The following is a 20,716-nucleotide window of genomic DNA, read 5'->3' as shown; positions in this document are numbered from 1 at the left end:
TTGGAAAGTGCCAACCTTGGATTTGATATCAAGGTCGCAATTGGAAGTGATGACGAAAAAGCTTTAACTAAAGCAGTACCATTTGCTTCCAAAATTCAACACGATATCTCTGCGTGAAACATATTAAAGATAATGTAACATATTTTTGCAAAACAAAATAGGCGTTGAAGCTAAATTACGAAAAAAAATTGTAAACAGTATTTTTGGAGTTGAGGGCCTTATTGAATCAGACACCACTACTGAATTTAACAAAAGGGTTGCTAAAATAAAAGAAACAAATAAAAAAATTCCTATTTTTGAAGATTACTTCGAGAAAAATTTGAAAGAACGTCTTCTCAAGTATGTTATTCGTCCCCAGCGTTTTAACCGGGACCGTGGCTGGTGGACCAATAATAATTGCGAAAGCATAAATAACATTATAAAATTAGACATTGACTGGAAACCTCGAACACTACCAGTTTTAATTGATAAACTTCACAGCATTGTCAAAATGCAAATGATTGATTTGCGGGGATGTCTACACAGCATGGGAAATTATATAGTTTGCGAAAACTTTCAAAAATTTGTAAAAAGTACAAACGAGTGGGTAAAAATGACCACTGAACAGAGGAAAGATCATTTATTTAAATTTATTGCGTGCAAAAATTCGGAAAAAAAAACAAAAAATAAAATTGGTTAAAGATAAACATTTTAATTTGGTTATTCCTGACATAAAGAAAACAGCCACCAAACCAGGTCAAAGACAACGCCCAAAATCATGTAAAACCCGGTCATTAAAAAAATTAAAAAATAACTTATGTTTCGTATTTTTAATATAAAAAAGAAATACAGCCTACTTAATTTGTAAATATGGATGTTTATATTAATTTTACTGTGTATATTGTAAACTTTTTATTTGTTTTGCGTTAATTATTGCCTAACCTTTTCTTTATTAACCTAATCGTTTTTTATTTTAGTCGTTTTTATTAATTTTAATTTTTAGTAGCCTTATTATTGCCTTGTGTTTGTTAGTTTTTTTTCAACCAATAAATACATTAACAAATAAAAATGTATTGCTTGTTGGATATGGCGTGTATAAATTGGTAATTACGTTGTCCTGTTTAGCAAATAAGTGATTCTGTATGGCCTGTTTGGGAATTACCTTGTCCTATATGGTAAATAATATTGTCCCGTGTGTCCTGTGTGTATTACTTTGTCTTGTGCGTTCCCGCGTGGTAAACAGTCGCTTTTCGAGTGGTCCTGTTGGTATATATGTTATAATTACTTTGTCCTGTGTGGTAAATAGTCACTTATTGTGTAGTCAGGGGGGTCCTGTGCGGTCCTGTGTGGTAAATAGTCACTTATTGTGTAGTCCTATGGGGTCCTATGCGGTCCTGTGTGGTAAATAGTCACTTACTGTGTAGTCCTATGGGGTCCTGTGCGGTCCTGTGTGGTAAATAGTCACTTATTGTGTAGTCCTATGGGTTCCTGTGCGGTCCTGTGTGGTAAATAGTCACGTACTGTGTAGTCAGGGGGGTCCTGTGCGGTAAATAGTCACTTATTGTGTAGTCAGGGGGTCCTGTGCGGTCCTGTGTGGTAAATAGTCACTTATTGTGTAGTCCTATGGGGTCCTGTGGGGTACTGTGCGGTCCTGTGTGGTCCTGTGCGGTCCTGTGTGGTCCTATGCGGTCCTGTGTGGTAATTAGTAGGACCGTACCTTGCGCTTATTTCTATTTTTTTCTATATTTTTCTTCTGAATTTTACGGTCCTTGCCATTCCTTACTTTTAATTTTCAGTAGTTGGTATTTTTTTCCTTTGTTAAATTTCTTTTTTGCTTTATGGTCTAATTCATACGCCTGTTATTCTTTGGAAAACAGCCTTCCTTAAGTTTTTTTGAAAAAATGCAATTTAGTTTCTAAAAAATGTTGTCTTAAATGTTAGTAAGATTTAGTTTTCGAAGTATTGTATTTGTAAACATTAACATAAAATATTCCATTAAAATATCAATACAAATATCATATGTATATACACCACTGTCATTCTGCTAGAATTTTTTTTTTTTTAATCCTAGCAGAACTCCGCATTTTTCCGCGTAAGTGCATGTTGATATAAATTGGTAAATCGGTAATACAAAAAACTAAACATGATAAATTAATTATTGTTACATGAATTTTAATATTATTCTCTTTGTTTATCCCGATGTCGACTCGGATAATAAACCAATAATTTCGCAAGATGCAGATTTTGCGTTAGCGCAAAATATTGACCTTTTAAATAATATTAAATAAACAATATTAAAAGTTATATTAAAGTCAAAAAACAATAAAAAAACAAGATTTCGCTCCGACCCGAATTAAAATACTTTCCGACATTATGAAATTAAAAAAAATTTAACATCATATTAAACGAATTAAAAAGAAGGTGTATGTTAATTTTCAAAATGAACAAACTTAGTTTACGGGAACTATCGACCGAAAACTGTTAACAAATATGTCGAAAATTCGACAATTTTTTTTATTTCCGAGTTATTTTAAAATACTTTCCGACATTATGAAGTTTAAAAAAATTTAATCACAGCTAGGAGCTGCAATTATAAATAAGTTTGCGCAGTTTTAAGTTGCACATTTTGCGTTTTCGCTAATTATCGACATTTTAAATACTATTAAAGAAACAACACACCGCTCCTTTAGGCGAAAAACGAATCCCACTCTCCAGCAGAAACTACTTTTCCCAAAAAATATACGAGCCAAATTTTATTCAAAAATAAGTAATTGTAAATTAAAATTGCAGGCAAAGTTTAAAGCGAAACAACCTTTGTTTGCAAAAGTTATAGTAATTTCAAAAAACAATAAAAAAACAAGATTTCGCTCCGATCCGAATTAAAATACTTTCCGACATTATGAAATTAAAAAAACTTTAACATCATATTAAACGAATTAAAAAGAAAGTGTATGTTAATTTTCAAAATGAACAAACTTAGTTTACGCGAACTATCGATCGAAAACTGTTAACAAATATGTCAAAAATTCGACAAATCTTTTTATTTCCGAGTTATTTTAAAATACTTTCCGACATTATAAAGTTTAAAAAAATTTAATCACAGCTAGGAGCTGCAATTATAAATAAGTTTGCGCAGTTTTAAGTTGCACATTTTGCGTTTTCGCTAATTATCGACATTTTAAATACTATAAAAGAAACAACATACCGCTCCTTTAGGCGAAAAACGAATCCCACTCTCCAGCAGAAACTACTTTCCCAAAAAAATATACGAGCCAAATTTTATTCATAAATAAGTAATTGTAAATTAAAATTGCAGGCAAAGTTTAAAGCGAAACAACCTTTGTTTGCAAAAGCTATAGTAATTTCAAAAAACAATAAAGAAACAAGATTTCGCTCCGACCGAATTAAAATACTTTCCGACATTATGAAATTAAAAAAACTTTAACATCATATTAAACGAATTAAAAAGAAGGTATATGTTAATTTTCAAAATGAACAAACTTAGTTTACGCGAACTATCGACCGAAAACTGTTAACAAATATGTCGAAAATTCGACAAATCTTTTTATTTCCGAGTTATTTTAAAATACTTTCCGACATTATGAAATTAAAAAAAATTTAACATCATATTAAACGAATTAAAAAGAAAGTGTATGTTAATTTTCAAAATGAACAAACTTAGTTTACGCGAACTATCGACCGAAAACTGTTAACAAATATGTCGAAAATTCGACAAATCTTTTTATTTTCGAGTTATTTTAAAATACTTTCCGACATTATGAAATCCAAAAAAATTTAACACCATATTAAACGAATTAAAAAGAAGGTGTATGTTAATTTTTAAAATGAACAAATTTTGTTTACGCGAACTATCGACCGAAAACTGTTAACAAATATGTCGAAAATTCGACAAATCTTTTTATTTTCGAGTTATTTTAAAATACTTTCCGACATTTTGAAGTTTAAAAAAATTTAATCACAGCTAGGTTCTACAATTATATAAAAGTTTGCGCAGTTTTAAGTTGCACATTTTGCGTTTTCGCTAATTATCAACATTTTAAATACTATAAAAGAAACAATATCCCGCTCCTTTAGGCGAAAAACGAAACCCACTCTCCAGCAGAAACTACTTTCCTCAAAAAAATATACGAGCCAAATTCTATTCATAAGTAAGTAATTATAAATTAAAATTGCAGGCAAAGTTTAAAGCGAAACAACCTTTGTTTGCAAAAGTTATAGCAATTTCAAAAAACAATAAAGATACAAGATTTCGCTCAGACCCAATTAAAATACTTTCCGACATTATGAAATTAAAAAAAATTTAACATTGGCTCGTATATTTTTTTGGGAAAGTAGTTTCTGCTGGAGAGTGGGATTCGTTTTTCGCCTAAAGGAGCGGTATGTTGTTTCTTTTATAGTATTTAAAATGTCGATAATTAGCGAAAACGCAAAATGTGCAACTTAAAACTGCGCAAACTTATTTATAATTGCAACTCCTAGCTGTGATTAAATTTTTTTAAACTTCGTAATGTCGGAAAGTATTTTAAAATAACTCGGAAATAAAAAGATTTGTCGAATTTTCGACATATTTGTTAACAGTTTTCGGTCGATAGTTCGCGTAAACTAAGTTTGTTCATTTTGAAAATTAACATACACCTTCTTTTTAATTCGTTTAATATGATGTTAAATTTTTTTTAATTTCATAATGTCGGAAAGTATTTTAATTCGGGTCGGAGCGAAATCTTGTTTCTTTATTGTTTTTTGAAATTACTATAACTTTTGCAAACAAAGGTTGTTTCGCTTTAAACTTTGCCTGCAATTTTAATTTACAATTACATATTTATGAATAAAATTTGGCTCGTATATTTTTTTGGGAAAGTAGTTTCTGCTGGAGAGTGGGATTCGTTTTTCGCCTAAAGGAGCGAGATATTGTTTCTTTTATAGTATTTAAAATGTCGATAATTAGCGAAAATGCAAAATGTGCAACTTTAAACTGCGCAAACTTTTAGATAATTGCAGAACCTAGCTGTGATTAAATTTTTTTAAACTTCATAATGTCGGAAAGTATTTTAAAATAACTCGGAAATAAAAAGATTTGTCAAATTTTTGACATATTTGTTAACAGTTTTCGATCGATAGTTCGCGTAAACTAAGTTTGTTCATTTTGAAAATTAACATACACCTTCTTTTTAATTCGTTTAATATGATGTTAAATTTTTTTTAATTTCATAATGTCGGAAAGTATTTTAAATTAACTCGGAAATAAAAAGATTTGTCGAATTTTCGACATATTTGTTAACAGTTTTCGGTCGATAGTTCGCGTAAGCAAAATTTGTTCATTTTAAAAATTAACATACACCTTCTTTTTAATTCGTTTAATATGGTGTTAAATTTTTTTGGATTTCATAATGTCGGAAAGTATTTTAAAATAACTCGGAAATAAAAAGATTTGTCGAATTTTCGACATATTTGTTAACAGTTTTCGGTCGATAGTTCGCGTAAACTAGGTTTGTTCATTTTAAAAATTAACATACACCTTCTTTTTAATTTGGTTAATAGGATGTTAATTTTTTTTTTAATTTCATAATGTCGGAAAGTATTTTAAAATAACTCGGAAATAAAAAGATTTGTCGAATTTTCGACATATTTGTTAACAGTTTTCGGTCGATAGTTCGCGTAAACAAAAGTTGTTCATTTTAAAAATTAACATACACCTTCTTTTTATTTCGTTTAATATGGTGTTAAATTTATTTCAATTTCATAATGTTGGAAAGTATTTTAAAATAACTCGGAAATAAAAAGATTTGTCGAATTTTTGACATATTTGTTAACAGTTTTCGGTCGATAGTTCGCGTAAACGAAATTTGTTCATTTTAAAAATTAACATACACTTTCTTTTTAATTCGTTTAATATGATGTTAAATTTTTTTTAATTTTATAATGTCGGAAAGTATTTTAATTCGGGTCGGAGCGAAATCTTGTTTCTTTATTGTTTTTTGAAATTACTATAACTTTTGCAAACAAAGGTTGTTTCGCTTTAAACTTTGCCTGCTATTTTAATTTATAATTATTTATTTATGAATAGAATTTGGCTCGTATATTTTTTTGGGAAAGTAGTTTCTGCTGGAGAGTGGGTTTCGTTTTTCGCCTAAAGGAGCGGGATGTTGTTTCTTTTATGATATGTAAAATGTCGATAATTAGCAAAAACGCAAAATGTGCAACTTAAAACTGCGCAAACCTATTTATAATTGCAGCTCCTAGCTGTGATTAAATTTTTTTAAACTTCATAATGTCGGAAAGTATTTTAAATTAACTCGGAAATTAAAAGATTTGTCGAATTTTCGACATATTTGATGTCAGTTTTCGTTCGATAGTTCGCGTAAACGAAATTTGTTTATTTTAAAAATTAACATACACCTTCTTTTTAATTCGCTTCCTATGATGTTAATTTTTTTTTTTATTTCATAATGTCGGAAAGTATTTTAATTCGCGTCGGAGCGAAATCTTGTTTCTTTATTGTTTTTTGATTTTACTATAACTTTTGATATTGTTTATTTAACATTATATAAAATGTCGGTCGATAATTGGCGCTAACGAAAAATCTGCATCTTGCGAAATTATTGGTTTATTATCGGAGTCAAAATTGGGATAAACAATAAGAATAACATTAATAGAACAATAATTATTTTATCATTTTTAATTTTTTGTATTGCCGATTTAACAATTTATATCAACATGCACTTACGCGGAAAAATGCGGAGTTCTGCTAGGATTAAAAAAAAAAAAAATTCTAGCAGAATGACAGTGGTGTATATACAATATATTCTTGTATAAATGATAATTTGGTGAATATATATTGTTTATATCAACTAAAATACAAATGGTTATTTTAGTTACAAAAATCATACAATATGCCAATGAATAACGCACTATTATTCTATAACCTTGCAATTGCCCATACAAAGCCGATATGAAACTTTTATTTATACTTTCCTGCTAAAAAAGAAGAAATTACATTTTTTTAACAAAAACAATTTAAATGAACTTAAGGACAAAGTTATATTATGAAAATATAGGTATATTCTTAAGAGTAGAACTTTACAATGACGAGCGTTTTACCAAAAAAAACAATTGGAAAAAATAACACGCGAAATATCAAGGAGTTCACGGGCCTGTAAGTTTTCATAAATCTTAACTTCCTGCGCAATATTTGGGTTTACATATGTGTTTATATTACGTTTGTTTATTTTTGCGCGAATAAATAAGTTTTAAAGAAAAAGAATAAACAAGCTCTTTATATTATACAAGTAAAAAATGTAATTTTTGATAAATAAATTTGATCATAATATATCTATTTAAATATTTAGATATGTGTGAACATAACTTACTTTAGAATATTAGATAAATTATACATCAAATATTAAAAATATAAAAAAGTCAACAACATAAAACTATGATTTTAACATCATGTGTAGATGTTAACATCATAAATCCACCGAAAACGAGACCCCACATGAACAACTTGACCCTGACTGGGGATTGTCCTTAATTCGAAAAGCACTTTTAATTAACTCGACTTCGTAATCTATTGTGGAGCCTTTGATCAGTTCCAATGAACCCTCATCTGTCACAACTTTTATTCCAGACTTCTCAAACACTCTGCAACAAAGTGTTCAGAATTTTTCTTAGTACAATTACTCACAAAAAAATTGTTTAAAAAGATAGTTACATGGAAATAAAAACTTCTACCATTACCTGTCATCTTCATCCAAGTTTAAGTCGAGATCAAACTTGTAAGAAAACCCCGAACAACCTCCCCCTTCAACTGTTACCCTTAAAAATTCATCTTTTGTTGCCTTCTTTATTTGCTGTAAATTATAAATATTTTAAAACTAAAAAAAAATCAGAATAGAATGACCTTGTTTTCAAAAAGATGTGCACTAAGCATGAATTTAATAATACTTTAAATTTGTATGTTGCTATTATTAGTGAACATCTTACTTCTACGCAGGCATCAGTGATTATTAAATTGTCTTTAAGTTTATTTAAAACTTGGTTACTTGCAGGTCTTTGTAAACTGTTCCAGCATTTAATTGATTTATTGTCGAGATTTTTACTACTAAAATCAAAAAAATTTAAGATAACATTTGGCTGAACATTCAAGGCAAAAGTTTAAAAAACTCACAGGTTCTTAAAAGCTAAATTTGTAAATATTTTTCTTGTTACGCTTGTCATTTTACCTTATGATCATTTTACATAAAATTATCTGAAACAAGAAGTCTTATGTTATATATATATATAGCACAAGTTTTAGATTTTAATAGCAGTAAAAGTTACAAAAGACTTCTAGACAAAATAATCGAATGATCTGCACCCAAGGCTACATTAGTCACCTTTGAGCCAATCAAAACTTTCCATGGAAAATATTGATCTCTGCTTTCTCCTATACCCAAACAGCCGAATTTGTTTTTTCCCCATGTGAATAATTCACCTTTGTTTGTTATTGCAGCAAAGTTACCTAGACCGCATTGGACTTTTGTAACCTTTACCCCATTATTAGTAAACTCATTAAGGCCAAACAAAGTTAGTGGAATTGGTTTGGGAAAAATTGATTGTTCCAGTGCTGGTCCTTTGCCTAATATTCCATATCCCCAAACATAAACTATCCCATCTTCATTAAGTAAAATTCCTGATGTACCCCCTATTGAGATATCAACAACTTTTCCTTGTTTTGTAAATGGTAATAAGGTTGGGGTTACGACTTGTATTGAGTCGGTTATGCAACCAAGTTGATTATATTCTGAACTTCCCCATGCAAAAACTTCATTGTTTTCAGATAAGGCTAAGTTTGTGTCAGCATTTGTTGAAATTTGAGTAATTTTCACACCCTCAATATCTCCCTTTAACTGTTTTGGTTTTGAAACTTTTTCCAAAGTGTTTAACCCCGTTTGACCGTCAGCACCCCAACCGCATGAAAAAACTTCTCCGTTTTTGGTAAGAAATAATGAATGATCCATTCCACATTTAACACTCACTATTGGGCTTGGGAAGTAGGTATGAGGAATTTTATAAATCTTTGCATTTCCACTGTATATTTCACCTTCTATGATTTCACGACCACATTGTCCTAAAGCATTGTTACCCATTGTAAAAACTCCTTCATTTTCTGTTACTATTAAAGTGTGAGCTCGACCACATGAAATATCGATTATATTAGTTTTTTCAGCATTCTTGAGTGGTAAATGAATTGGTCTTGGTTCCATTAAATAACCAAATGTACCTGTGATTTCATTTTTTCCTTTTGCTTTTGTGTAGTAACTTTTATGAAACCCAATTTGTGAATCTGTGTTTACTCCTGTTCCCCATAATTTTGTTGTTTTACTTTGATCGCTTGCAAAAACACTAAATCCATAACCACAAGCAACTTTGGATATATTTTTCATTGATAAGTAGTAAGGATACAACATGCTGTAACGTGGTGGTTGTCTTAACTTATTCTCCGGGTTAGGCAGTTTTGAAACACCAAGTGCACCTGTGACGGTAAGTCCACAAACATGGACTCGCTTGGTTGGTTTGTGGTGTTTGCCAACATACTTAAAAACTGGTTTGGTGTCCTCCTCTTTGTCAAAAGTGTAAGGTTGGGTGTAGACTAAGCAAACGTTTTTTTTAAGAAATTTAAAGTTTAAAGCACATTTTGTGCAAATATGTTGCATTTTAAACAATTAATTTATAAAATAACATTTACTGAAAATCCTTTTGGCAACAAAAAAGTTACAAAGCATGCGCTCTTGTTACGAACTGTCAGACTGTACGAACTGACGAAGGTCAAAGTTAGTTATTCTAGTTTAGTTTGTGGCCATACCTATTACGTAAATAGAATATAATTTGCAAAAGTTTGTGTTAAAATGATATACGTAAAATGTGTTAAAATAATTTATGCTGATTTTAACAATCCCTGTACTGTACTGTCAACTGTACAAAGTGGAAAATATTTGCTAATACTTGGTCCTACTGAGTTATACTATTTAGTTTCGCATGGGACCGCACTGAATCAAGCAGGACCGCACAAGACCGCACAGGACCACGCAGGTTACTAATAAACGCCAGGGGGAGCATAAGAATATATTTCTTCAGAACACCTTTAAAAGGTCTGATATTGGTAACCATGCCATAACATACTTGAAGTCTTCATATAAACATTAATATTTATGGCACGTTTCAAATCATTAAAATGATTTTGTTGTTAACCATTCGCATTAATGAAATATTTATTATATACATTTTTATTCACTTTTATTAATGCGCAAAAAACTAAATAAAACATAAAAAATAGGAGATCACACGAAATCTAATCAGCAAACAAAGGAATGCACCTTACTTATGGCGTAAAAACAAACATAATTAATTTGGCCACTTTTATATAGGACTAAAAATTAGGTTTTTTTAAGAAAAACGTAATTTAAGCCTAAACTAATTTAACTTCAAATGTTAAAGCATGAAAATACTAATGTATCGCAAACAATACGTATGAACATCTAATTTTTGGTGTTTTTTTTATAGAAACGGCCAAGTTTCGGCCAGAAAAAGTATGAATAAGCAAGTCTTTTTTTCCTGAAAGTATAAAAAACATAATTGGTAGAAAAAACTATGAGAACAAATCACTAACACAAAAGTAAATCAACAAAAGATTAACAATAAGCTAGATTTTGCGCAATATTTAAAAAAAAATTTAATTATTATGTTTTCAGTAGAGTTTGTTAAATAAAAAATCAGACATAAATTAAGATGTATTTTGATGTAAAGTTAGTGCTCGTGCTCAAAAATAAAATAAATATTTAGTAAGGACAAAAACAACTGCATAAAATGCAAAAACTTTGATAAAATGGAATATCCGGTAATTATTAGTTTTTTTTCTAAGAAATTTTTGAATCAAATATTTTTTCCTGTAATGCATTTTAGTACTCATTTTAGTGTGTGTAATGCATTTTAGTACTCATTTTTCATAAATCAAAATATGACATAACAATCAAGATTAATCAGTAAAATAAGTTGATTTTAAGTTTATATTTTCACAACCTATATGTGACAACATGTATTACCCCGGCCCTATTCCTTGTTTTTTTTTGTTAATTTTGTACGCTGTTGGCCTTTTTGCCCGTTAGTTTTCCTGTCGAAAAGTAATTAGTCCGCTAGAAAATCGGACGGTTATAGCATCAGGGACGCAACCCCAACGACAAGTAGGTAGTGGAGATCAAAGTTTACATATAAACAAAATGTATATACTTTGCAAATTTTTTTAAAAACAAATTTAAAACATGCCGTTTTTAAGTATTTATGTATGCTTGGTGTATTAAAGTGACTACTCTCTGGCTACAGGTTTTTGCTGCGAAGTGTCTTTTAAAATTAAAAAAAAAATTAAAATTTAATATTAAAAAATATACCAATAGAACCAAAATTATTTACAACATAACAATTGCAAAGACGTTTTTAACAATTTTTGTTAAGAATATTGACAAAATAAGAAAATAAACTATCAAATTTAATTACGTTTTATGATAATATTTACCAGCACCTATAAACTTGTTTTTTAGCAATTTATATTTGTTTTTTAAGTTCTATGTCATGTTTAACATATGTAATAATGTGATAAAATAATTAAACACAACCTACAATACCAATTTAAAAAAAAAAATACCGTGTGATACATTACAAGAACAGCTGTCAACAAAGAATTTTCTAGAAATTTCAAATAAAGCTTAAAAAGATCACTGTTGTAACTCAAAATACATTTCAGTCAAAACTCTTGTTTGATTGACAGTTGTATTTGAAACCCTATGCTTGCGATAAACATTTAAATAAATTAATTTTCGCGAGGATAAGGTTATCTATAATTAAGGAAGTTTTACTACGGTTTTATATTTTTTAATTTTAAGTATCATGTATATGTTAAAAAAATAAGCCAAAAAAATTACATGATCAATGATTGTCAGATTGTTTAAAATTTTATTTGTTATGTTGCTTACCTTACTGCCTTACCTGTCTGCCTGTCTGCCTAGACCTGTCTGCCTGTCTATTCTGCTATTTGCTAATTGGTTGCCAGAAGCTTCAGCCGTGAGAAGCTTCGGCCAGAAGGTTCGGCCTCCAAAAAACGCGGGGGGTCGGTGACGAAATTTTATCAAATTTTATTTTGAATATTGGTAAAATATGGTCTTAAACTGACATTTTACGCGGCGATTTCGCAGTGACATGTATGTTTTTAAATAACAGAATAAACAGCTATGGCTGGAAGATGGATAGTAGATATTTGTAAAGTATCAAATCTTGGAATTTGGTCGGTGGGAAAAATATAGCAGAACAAATTTCCTGCAATGCCTAAATGGTCCAAATTTTTATACTTTGCCAACATCATTCTATCATACCTCTCATTTTAATGTCTCTCCTGCATTCCCCGCTTTTAGTATTATTCTAAATGATGTCTCTATCATAAGTTTTACGAATAAGTCATTTTAATCTACTGCCCTGACTTTAGAATGTGTGAGTCTTGTTGGGTGTATGCTGCTCAGCATGGCTTAAAATACTGATAAATGTCAAAAACTGTATATATATACTAAAATTGAAAATGTTAGACCCATTAAAGAGGCCATGATTTATTGCAGAAATACTTATTGGTGTAAATCTCTGACGTACTTAATTTAGGTTCTGCAGTAGCCTATAACATTTAGCTGTTATTTATACCCACTGCCCAGACTATTTTGGTGAAAACGAAGTACTGCAAGATTATCTTTAAACATCATAACTTGTATGCTTCTGTTTGCAGATAATAATTTTGGATTTAACGCCACTTATTTTATCCTAATATTTTGGGCTAATAAATTTTAGAATGTATTATTGTCATACTTGTGATGATCAAATTACACCAGCTTCAGATGTAGGTTGTTTTTAATTTCTGTTTAACAAGTAAATGTTTTGTTTTTAGATTTCAAATCATAAACTAGCATGTTTACAGTCTGTGTAAAAGTATCACAACAGTAAAATAAAATTACAATTTTTAGTGTTTAATGCTTTTTTAAATATATCATATTTTTAAATCTATTGAAACAATATGGTTTATTGCATGTTTTTTTTAGATTTTTGTTTAATAGGCTAGCTTAAGCTTTTATCTTATTTCTTTTAAATCTTTATTTGTTTAAATAATGTATAATTTCTTGTTGTTATTTTAGGAAATGGTTTGTCCGAATTGCAGTGGAGGTTTTATTGAAGAGTTGACAGAATCAGTGTAAGTATTAATAGTTCTAATTTTTTTATCAATATTTGTAAGTGGTAGGCTAATTTTAGTTTTATATAGGTTATATAAATGTTATAATTTCATTTGACTTCGGTTTTTGTTAATTTTTTTGTTATCTTACACGAGGCTAAAAAAATTATTTCAAAGTGCAAGCAATGTTTATTCTTAAATAAGCATTTTATAACATTGTTAAACTATTTATTATAATTTGTTTGTGTTCATTGCAAAATTATTACAATTTACTAATTCTGTAGGCTATTAATTTTAATAAAAATGTTTTAGAGAAAATTTTAATGATGGTCCCCCTCCCCCAGCAACTAATGATTTCCAGGTATAAAACTGATATTTTATAAAACTTGTAATTTTTATATTTCAAAATGTATTTTAAGAATAAAAATGACTTTAAAATTAATCTTTTAGTTTTTACAACAAATGCTTTTTCCAACAAGTTCTGTGCAAGGTAATTTAAGGACAGGGCTTGGTGAAGGGGAATCCTCATCTGCTACTTCCCAAATACCAAGTAGAAAGTGTTTAATACCTTTTTGGTTATATTTTATTATATTGTATGTAGGCCTATTTATAATACAATTTATGCAATTCATAATTTAAAAATAACTTTTAAATTTTTATTATATATTTTTTAGATTTGTTTTCATCTTTTTTTCAACCTCAATCAAATGGTGCCAGTAAGTTTGACTTATTTTTATTGAACTATTTACTTTATATTGGTAAGTATACTGCTAACTTGTGAAAGTATTACACTCTGCTGTTCGATGTTTTTTGATAAAAGAGTATCTAATTTTTTATCATATATATATATAACTGTTTTAAATAATTTGCTATTTATTACCATAATATTTACTTACAGATAGAAATACAGGCGGTCAAGTAAATATGATGAATATGACGGTGGGCCTACCAAATTCACAAGGTCAAGGGTCAACAGGGGCTGGGTCAACTGGCCAAGTGTTAAACAATCAAGGTCAAATTCAACAGTAAGTTAAACATCACAGTTCCACTTAAGTGTTCTAATAAAAATAAGGCTAGTGTCCTAACGTTAGTTTGTTTATAAACAAATATTTAATATTTTTATAGAGAATTACAGAGGGCATTTCAAGGCTTTGAAAATTCTATTTTTCGATTTCCAATGGGGGTTCATATGCCCAACTGGTAAGTTTGAACAAATTTTTAAGTTTCAAAACATGGTAAGAAACCAAAACTTATTGAACTCTTTGATGTCCAAATAATTTACCTTAAAGAAATAAAATGAAAACTGTCTTTTGTAGTGTGCAGGTAAATTAGCACATGCATATTTTGGTTTGTAGTTGCTACAAAATCACAAAATTTAAAATGTAACATGTAGGCCAGGCAGTCACATAGTTAATGTTTTATTTACATGGACAAAAATGTTATATATTTTTAAGGAACTTTATGGAACTGCATGGGAATAGTGAGGATTATGCTTGGGGACCAAATGGATTGGACAACATTATTTCCCAGGTAATTTAAATGCATTTTTATTATTTGTTGTTTAGTGATGTATAGTTTGTTACATTTTTTAGTCAAGACTAAATCCTGTTTATGTTATATTAATAATATGATTTTATTGCCTGTAACTTTGGTTTTAAGTAGTTTTAAAGACAGTATATCTAAAGTAACATATAATATTAAACCAAACATTAATAATTAAAGCTAATTTAGTGACTACCACTGTTAAGAAGCCGAAAGTAAGCATGCTAGTAACTTTTGTGACATAATCTATATAAAATTAAACTTATTTATATTATTTAAATAATTGTCAGGGATCTTTAAAATAAAATAAATTCCATTTGTGGTGTGCAGGTAAATTATCACAGACATATAGTAGTTGTAAGTTGCAACTATAAATCACTGGCTAAATTAAAGTGAGAAAATGCACTATTACAATAATAAACTACTAAGTGAAATCAGTAAAAAAACAGAAACTCTTTCTAAATAGTGTAATAATAAATTAATACAATACCCATAGAATTTGTTTAAACCTGATATTAGATTACACATTTTCTTGATTCTTTATGATTGTTTTGGTCTAGTACGATGACTAGTTACTAAATTTAATTAAGCAATTTTAATTTAGGTTTGCTTTGGGTATTTGTTTTGGTAGCTAAGTTAATCTGTAGTTAAACCAGAGCGTGTCTTTATATATGGTTTTAATAAAGGCTTCTTTTAATTTTTAATAAAACAAACCGCAAGGTGGCGATACGGAGCAAAGGCAGTTTTGTTGCTCATTAATTTGACGACTAAAGTCCTGTAGTGTGATGCCAGGTATAATATTGGTTTGCACGCAAAAAGCTTTTTTCCGTAAAAAGAATAGCTAATATCAAAACGGATTTGAATTATTGCATGATTTTCTTCATTTTAAAACAACCTGAAAAACTAAATTTTAACGCAACAAAAATAAAAATACCCCGTCAGTTTAAGTTGTCAATATTCTCATTGTTTGGAACGTTAAATTTTATATTAACAACTACCCAGTGACAGAAGTACTCAACAATGACGTCATTGTTTTTATTTGAACTTTTTTTAACGCGTCGGTACTTTTTCGTAGTCTATATGTGTTTCAGTAAAAAATAGATTTATTATATTCTTTAAAATAGTTGTTTTTTTTTGCAAGGTAATTCAGTAATTTGTATAACGTAAGTATTTATGTTTAGCCTCCTCCTTTTTTTTTCTTTATTTAAAAATCTGGTTCTGATAAAACGTGCTTTATGATGTTTATGTTTATAAAACGTTTGTTGAAATCGATTCACGAAGTTCTAGAAACATTCCTAAGATGTTCTAATAACGCTATTTTAACGTATAATTAGTAGGGAGAAATTAGATTTTGGTTTTAAAAAATTGTATTTATAAATAAATATTCAAATTTTGCTCTACTTGCCTTAAGCGGTTAGTTGTATTAAATCTAAACTTATTTAAGTAGTCTAAGAACACTTAAAATAAAAATTATGTTGGAGGTTTAAATTACTAAACTTGGTAAAACATGAAACTTTAATTAAATTGTGTTATAATCCTTTCAAGTTGTTTTGTGTTTTCGAAGTTATTGTAAATCCATTAATCAGATTAAAGAACTATGTTTTATTTATGTTAACATCAAACATGAATGGTAAACAATTTTGAACTTCTTTTAACCTTAAAAACGTCAACACTTTTGTGTTGTGAAACAACATGATGTTAATTATATTAAATATTTATAATTTAATCTCCTTTGGCGCTTGTATTATTAGTCTCGAAAATATTCTAGTTTTTTTAATACAATAAACAATAATCGCCATTCTTCGTAACATTTCGCTCAACTTTATTTGAACCCAAAACATCGACGAGCCCTGAACTTTGCCGATAGCGCGCCGTGGTCTCAATTGTCTGCTGAAGTAAAAATGGATTTTGACTTTAATTTAATATTAAACAGACAAAATAAATGCAATTTTTTTTTGATATTGGGTTTGCGTATGTTATAACTAAACGGTTATACGTTGCCGTGACTGTTAATTTTTAAATAATATTTGTTAATATTTATGAGTCGGTAATGAGTTTCTAACATAATATTTTTTATTATTGTTAAATTGTGTAATTTTTAAAAGTCTTTAGAGGAAAATTTGTTTTGTAAAGGGAAACCGCTTTCACCTTAGCCGTTTATGACGTTTTTCAGTTTTATTATGATGTCATTTTCACGCATAATTATCTATTGTGGCGGAACGAGTCAAAAGTTCACGAAAAGTTTATAAATATTTTTCTCGATAAAAACATACACTTGTGTTTCATCATATTTTGACACATTAAGCATTCAAATAGAATTTTTAAATTGTTTAATTTTGTAGCTAGTTTTATTTAAAGTCCATAGCTTCGCGTGGTGTTTATAATTTCGCGTGGTTTTTCTAGTAATAAAGGCTTGGTCTTTCTTGGAAAAATTAAGTCAAGTTTAATTGAGACCACGTTTTCTTTCTACGAAGCCTTAATTAAGCATTGGAAGTACGTTCTTTCCTGAACAGTTTTTGTGTTTTTTCTCTTAAAATTCCATATAAAATTTAAAATAAAAAAAATTGTTATTTTAAATAGACAAACCTTTTTTCACTCAAAAACTATTATGAAAACCATTTATTACCTACTGAAAAACAAAAACTAAAAAATATGGTTTTGTAGTAGTGCTATGTTTAAAATCAGTAATAATGGAGTCAATTGTTTACGTTGTTGTTCACCCGTTACATCTTATGTAGGCGCCAATGCCTCGTAAAACTTAATCAGTTTGTGGGAAAAAGGCGGCCGTTTATATTACGCTTTCGCCCGAGCTTCATTACTTGAGTGGAAACATAAACTGGAACATAAACTCAGTGTAGCAAAGTTGTGTGTAGTGTAGATACACATGTAAAAGGTTGACATTTTACGAGTTTTTGCATTTTTATAATTAGTTTATTTATGACTTAATAGTAAGTTTAATTATGTTGAAAATGTAAACTACAACAAGTCGTTTAGATTTAAGTATTAAAGTTTTTTCAGTATGTAAAACTTACATAAAACATAAAAGAACGTATGTTACGCTGACCCAGACTCTAATTGACTTTGGAATTTTAAAAATTATTAATTATAATTTTCCGATAAGTCCCTGTCAATTTGTTTTTATTTAGTAAAGATTGTATAGCCAGCCTTACTTAAGGGCCCTGCAGCACAGAAGTAGTGGGTTTCGTACACAGGATCTATTGTAGTAAAGACAAGTGTTCTAAACAACGCTGCTTTTATGTACTTTTTTTTCGTATATAAAAAGCAATTTAGGCTGTGCTTATTTTGTTGATAGGATAATATTTTTTTATATTTGTTCAGATTTAAATTAAAATGGTTTCAGTACCAGATTGTTTAGCTCATATAAATGCTGTTTTGCAGTTGTTAGGTCAATTAGAAAACTCGGGGCCCCCTCCTGCCAGCAAACAAGCAATTAATTCCCTTCCTATACACTTAATTCAACAAACTGATGTCGGTAAGAAAAATTTTAATATTTTTTTAATTTTGTATAAATATAAAGTTGATATTATTTTTTTTTAATAAACACCAATTTATTTGGTATTGTCTTAAAACATTTGCTTCTTTTATTTAAAAATCGTGTAGATTAATTTTAACGTAACCCAAACTTTCTACGTGTATTGTGAACTTAATTTAACCCCGAAGCCAAAAGGTCAAGGCAAGTTAAATCTTGTTAAAATGCGCGATTTTTTACGCATTATGACGTAACTGTTATGGTGAAGCTATAATCGTAAGCCAATAGTTCGCGAGGCTAATCAAGGGTCAAGTTCTTTAAATATTGAATAAAGTAAACAACAAGTCTCTTTATAATCTTTTTTTTTTATCCAATTATATTTTTTTAAATATTGAGAATTTGTTACGACGTGTAAACAATAACAGAAATTGAGATATTGACGCGCCGTGTGTAGTGTGAACTTTATTTGACTCGTCGGCCTTTGTATGACTTCCCGACTTATACATCGGCATCTAATTTTTAAATAAACAAATCGGGCAAACATTTGTTTATCATTTTAAGGCTTATATGGGTTTAAATAATATTAGGGGATGCGAATAAGTTTTTAAGATAATGGTTCGATTGTTAAGTTTTTAAAATAGGTTAGTGCGTCAAGCTCGTTTTACCTTCATTTGTTTAAATTCGTTTTAAAAAATGAAAATTCTTAACAAAATTTATTAATGTATTAAAATGTAAATTTGAAATTATACAATTATTTTAATTGTTTATGATTAATTAAAAATTTGAAATTGGGTGAAACAAAATAAAGTTATATATAATTAAAAAATATTGTTTACAAATAATTTAAGTAAATCTTGGCGATATAAACATATTTATTTTTACCTTTATCATATAATAACAAAAAATTGCCCAATCCAAATCCATGGTGTCCAAAAAACATCAGATTTTTTTTTTAAATTGTGTATTAGCTTGATAGGATTTTCTTTTTTAAAAGGTTAACTAGTAGGGGCGATTTAACCGTTATTTTTTGGCCATTGTTATCAAACATACATTGTAATAATAAGTCGTAACTACCTATTTGTATTTTAATTTTGCCCATTGCGTTAAGACGCCGTTGATTATCGGTAAAAGTTACGAACTTTTTTTCAACCTTTTTCCAAGAAAACTGAGACCTCAAAATTGTTCTTAGTTAAACTTGTAAAAAAGTTTTTGTAATTAAACTGTTGTGTTATAAATCTTAATGACATAATCCTGGGGACGATTTTTACTTACACGTTTGTCATTGTTATGTTAAACACAAAATATGTTTAAAACCCCTTATATTTTGTTTTACTTATTACAGAAAAAGAACTGGAATGTTCAGTGTGTATGGAAATTTTTAAACTTAATGATAAAACAAAAAAACTACCCTGTAATCACATTTTTCACATTGCCTGTATTGAACCCTGGTTAAAATTGGTAAGTAATATTATTTATGTACAGTTTGATACGCCAATTGGTTTTATTTTTTGTGATGATTTATTTGTATTTTATCTTTGACGTTTCAGCACAACACCTGTCCAATCTGCCGCAAGCTTGTGGAAGAGAGCTGTTCGTCGCATGAACATAGTAACAACAGTTTATTTAACTTTTCGTTTCCTCCTAATCGGAATAGCGACGACGATCATACTTATTCAACTTGAGAGCGCCCACATGCGTTGTGATTATCTGTTATAAGGTTGTCGACTGGTCGCAGTGTGGAGCCGCGTTTGGAAACGTGGATTTTTTTTAATTGAAAAACATTAAAACTTTACTTAACTTGGTATGCGAAGTTGTACATTCAAGTTTGGGTTTGACATAAATTTTAGGTAATGGTTCTTGTTTTTTATTTTTTATCTGATTTTTTGTCGTAAAAATAAATACTGTTTTAAGCTCAACCAAATTTGTCGTAAAACAATTTATTTATTATTTTTGCCTTACCGTTATGCAGTCTTTTGCATCAATTTAAAAATTACCAATATTAAAAACGCTTTGTCGTATACAGTTTTTCTTTAATGCATTCAAGGTTTATACATTTTTTCCCAATGTAGAGTGAAATTCGTGTAACGAAGTTCTTATGTTTAAATAAAGTTTTAACAATGTTCAGCGGTATCATTGAATAATAACAGGAAAAAATAGAAAGAAACGAACATTTTTATAAAAATGAACAAGTAAATATAATATTATAATTAACCTAATCTTACTGAAAAGGCGCGCACATGCTCATACTGTCTCACCTTTAAGCACAAGGTAAATACTGGGAAAAAGAAGGTAGTGAAATCTATCTTCGTTTTTTATTTTTTCTTGTGTTAAGTATTATTTTCAGTAACAGGCACTGAGTTAAAATTTCAAATTTGCAAGTCATGGTACTGGGCAACAATCCCAAAACTGTCGAAGTATTCGACATTTTCTTTTATTATAAATGCACACCC

General features: G+C 29.1%; 3 protein-coding genes across 4 annotated transcripts; 1 reads left to right on the top strand and 2 right to left on the bottom strand.

Annotated features, from left to right (window-relative positions):
- Positions 1-6,943: 6,943 nt before the first annotated feature.
- On the bottom strand, positions 6,944-8,247 carry LOC145751822 (iron-sulfur cluster assembly 2 homolog, mitochondrial-like). The gene is made up of 4 exons (XM_082567937.1): positions 8,165-8,247; positions 7,981-8,095; positions 7,735-7,847; positions 6,944-7,638 (listed from the first exon to the last, which is right to left on the bottom strand). The coding sequence occupies exons 1-4, from the start codon at positions 8,212-8,214 to the stop codon at positions 7,464-7,466; spliced, it is 453 nt and encodes a 150-aa protein (XP_082424063.1). The 5' UTR covers positions 8,215-8,247; the 3' UTR covers positions 6,944-7,463.
- LOC145751821 (RCC1-like G exchanging factor-like protein) lies at positions 7,992-9,998 on the bottom strand. Its single transcript, XM_082567936.1, has 2 exons — positions 8,373-9,998; positions 7,992-8,098 (listed from the first exon to the last, which is right to left on the bottom strand). The coding sequence occupies exons 1-2, from the start codon at positions 9,690-9,692 to the stop codon at positions 8,096-8,098; spliced, it is 1,323 nt and encodes a 440-aa protein (XP_082424062.1). The 5' UTR covers positions 9,693-9,998; the 3' UTR covers positions 7,992-8,095.
- A 1,862-nt stretch (positions 9,999-11,860) lies between these two features.
- Positions 11,861-20,390, top strand: LOC145752824 (E3 ubiquitin-protein ligase RNF115-like). Of its 2 annotated transcripts, none has more exons than XM_082569173.1 (11): positions 11,861-12,907; positions 13,200-13,255; positions 13,547-13,595; positions 13,685-13,724; positions 13,909-13,950; positions 14,133-14,259; positions 14,360-14,434; positions 14,689-14,764; positions 18,176-18,269; positions 19,609-19,724; positions 19,814-20,390. In XM_082569173.1, the coding sequence occupies exons 1-11, from the start codon at positions 12,860-12,862 to the stop codon at positions 19,946-19,948; spliced, it is 858 nt and encodes a 285-aa protein (XP_082425299.1). In that variant the 5' UTR covers positions 11,861-12,859; the 3' UTR covers positions 19,949-20,390. The 2 variants fall into 2 exon arrangements, with proteins under 2 accessions (XP_082425299.1, XP_082425298.1); XM_082569172.1 differs by having other exon boundaries at positions 11,862-12,907; positions 13,685-13,784.
- The last annotated feature ends 326 nt before the right edge of the window (positions 20,391-20,716 follow it).

Source organism: Corella eumyota, chromosome 5 (genome assembly GCF_963082875.1).
Source record: "Corella eumyota chromosome 5, kaCorEumy4.1, whole genome shotgun sequence".
NCBI lineage: Eukaryota > Metazoa > Chordata > Ascidiacea > Phlebobranchia > Corellidae > Corella > Corella eumyota.
Note: the sequence above shows the minus strand (reverse complement) of the source record. Positions and strands in the feature narration are given on the sequence as shown.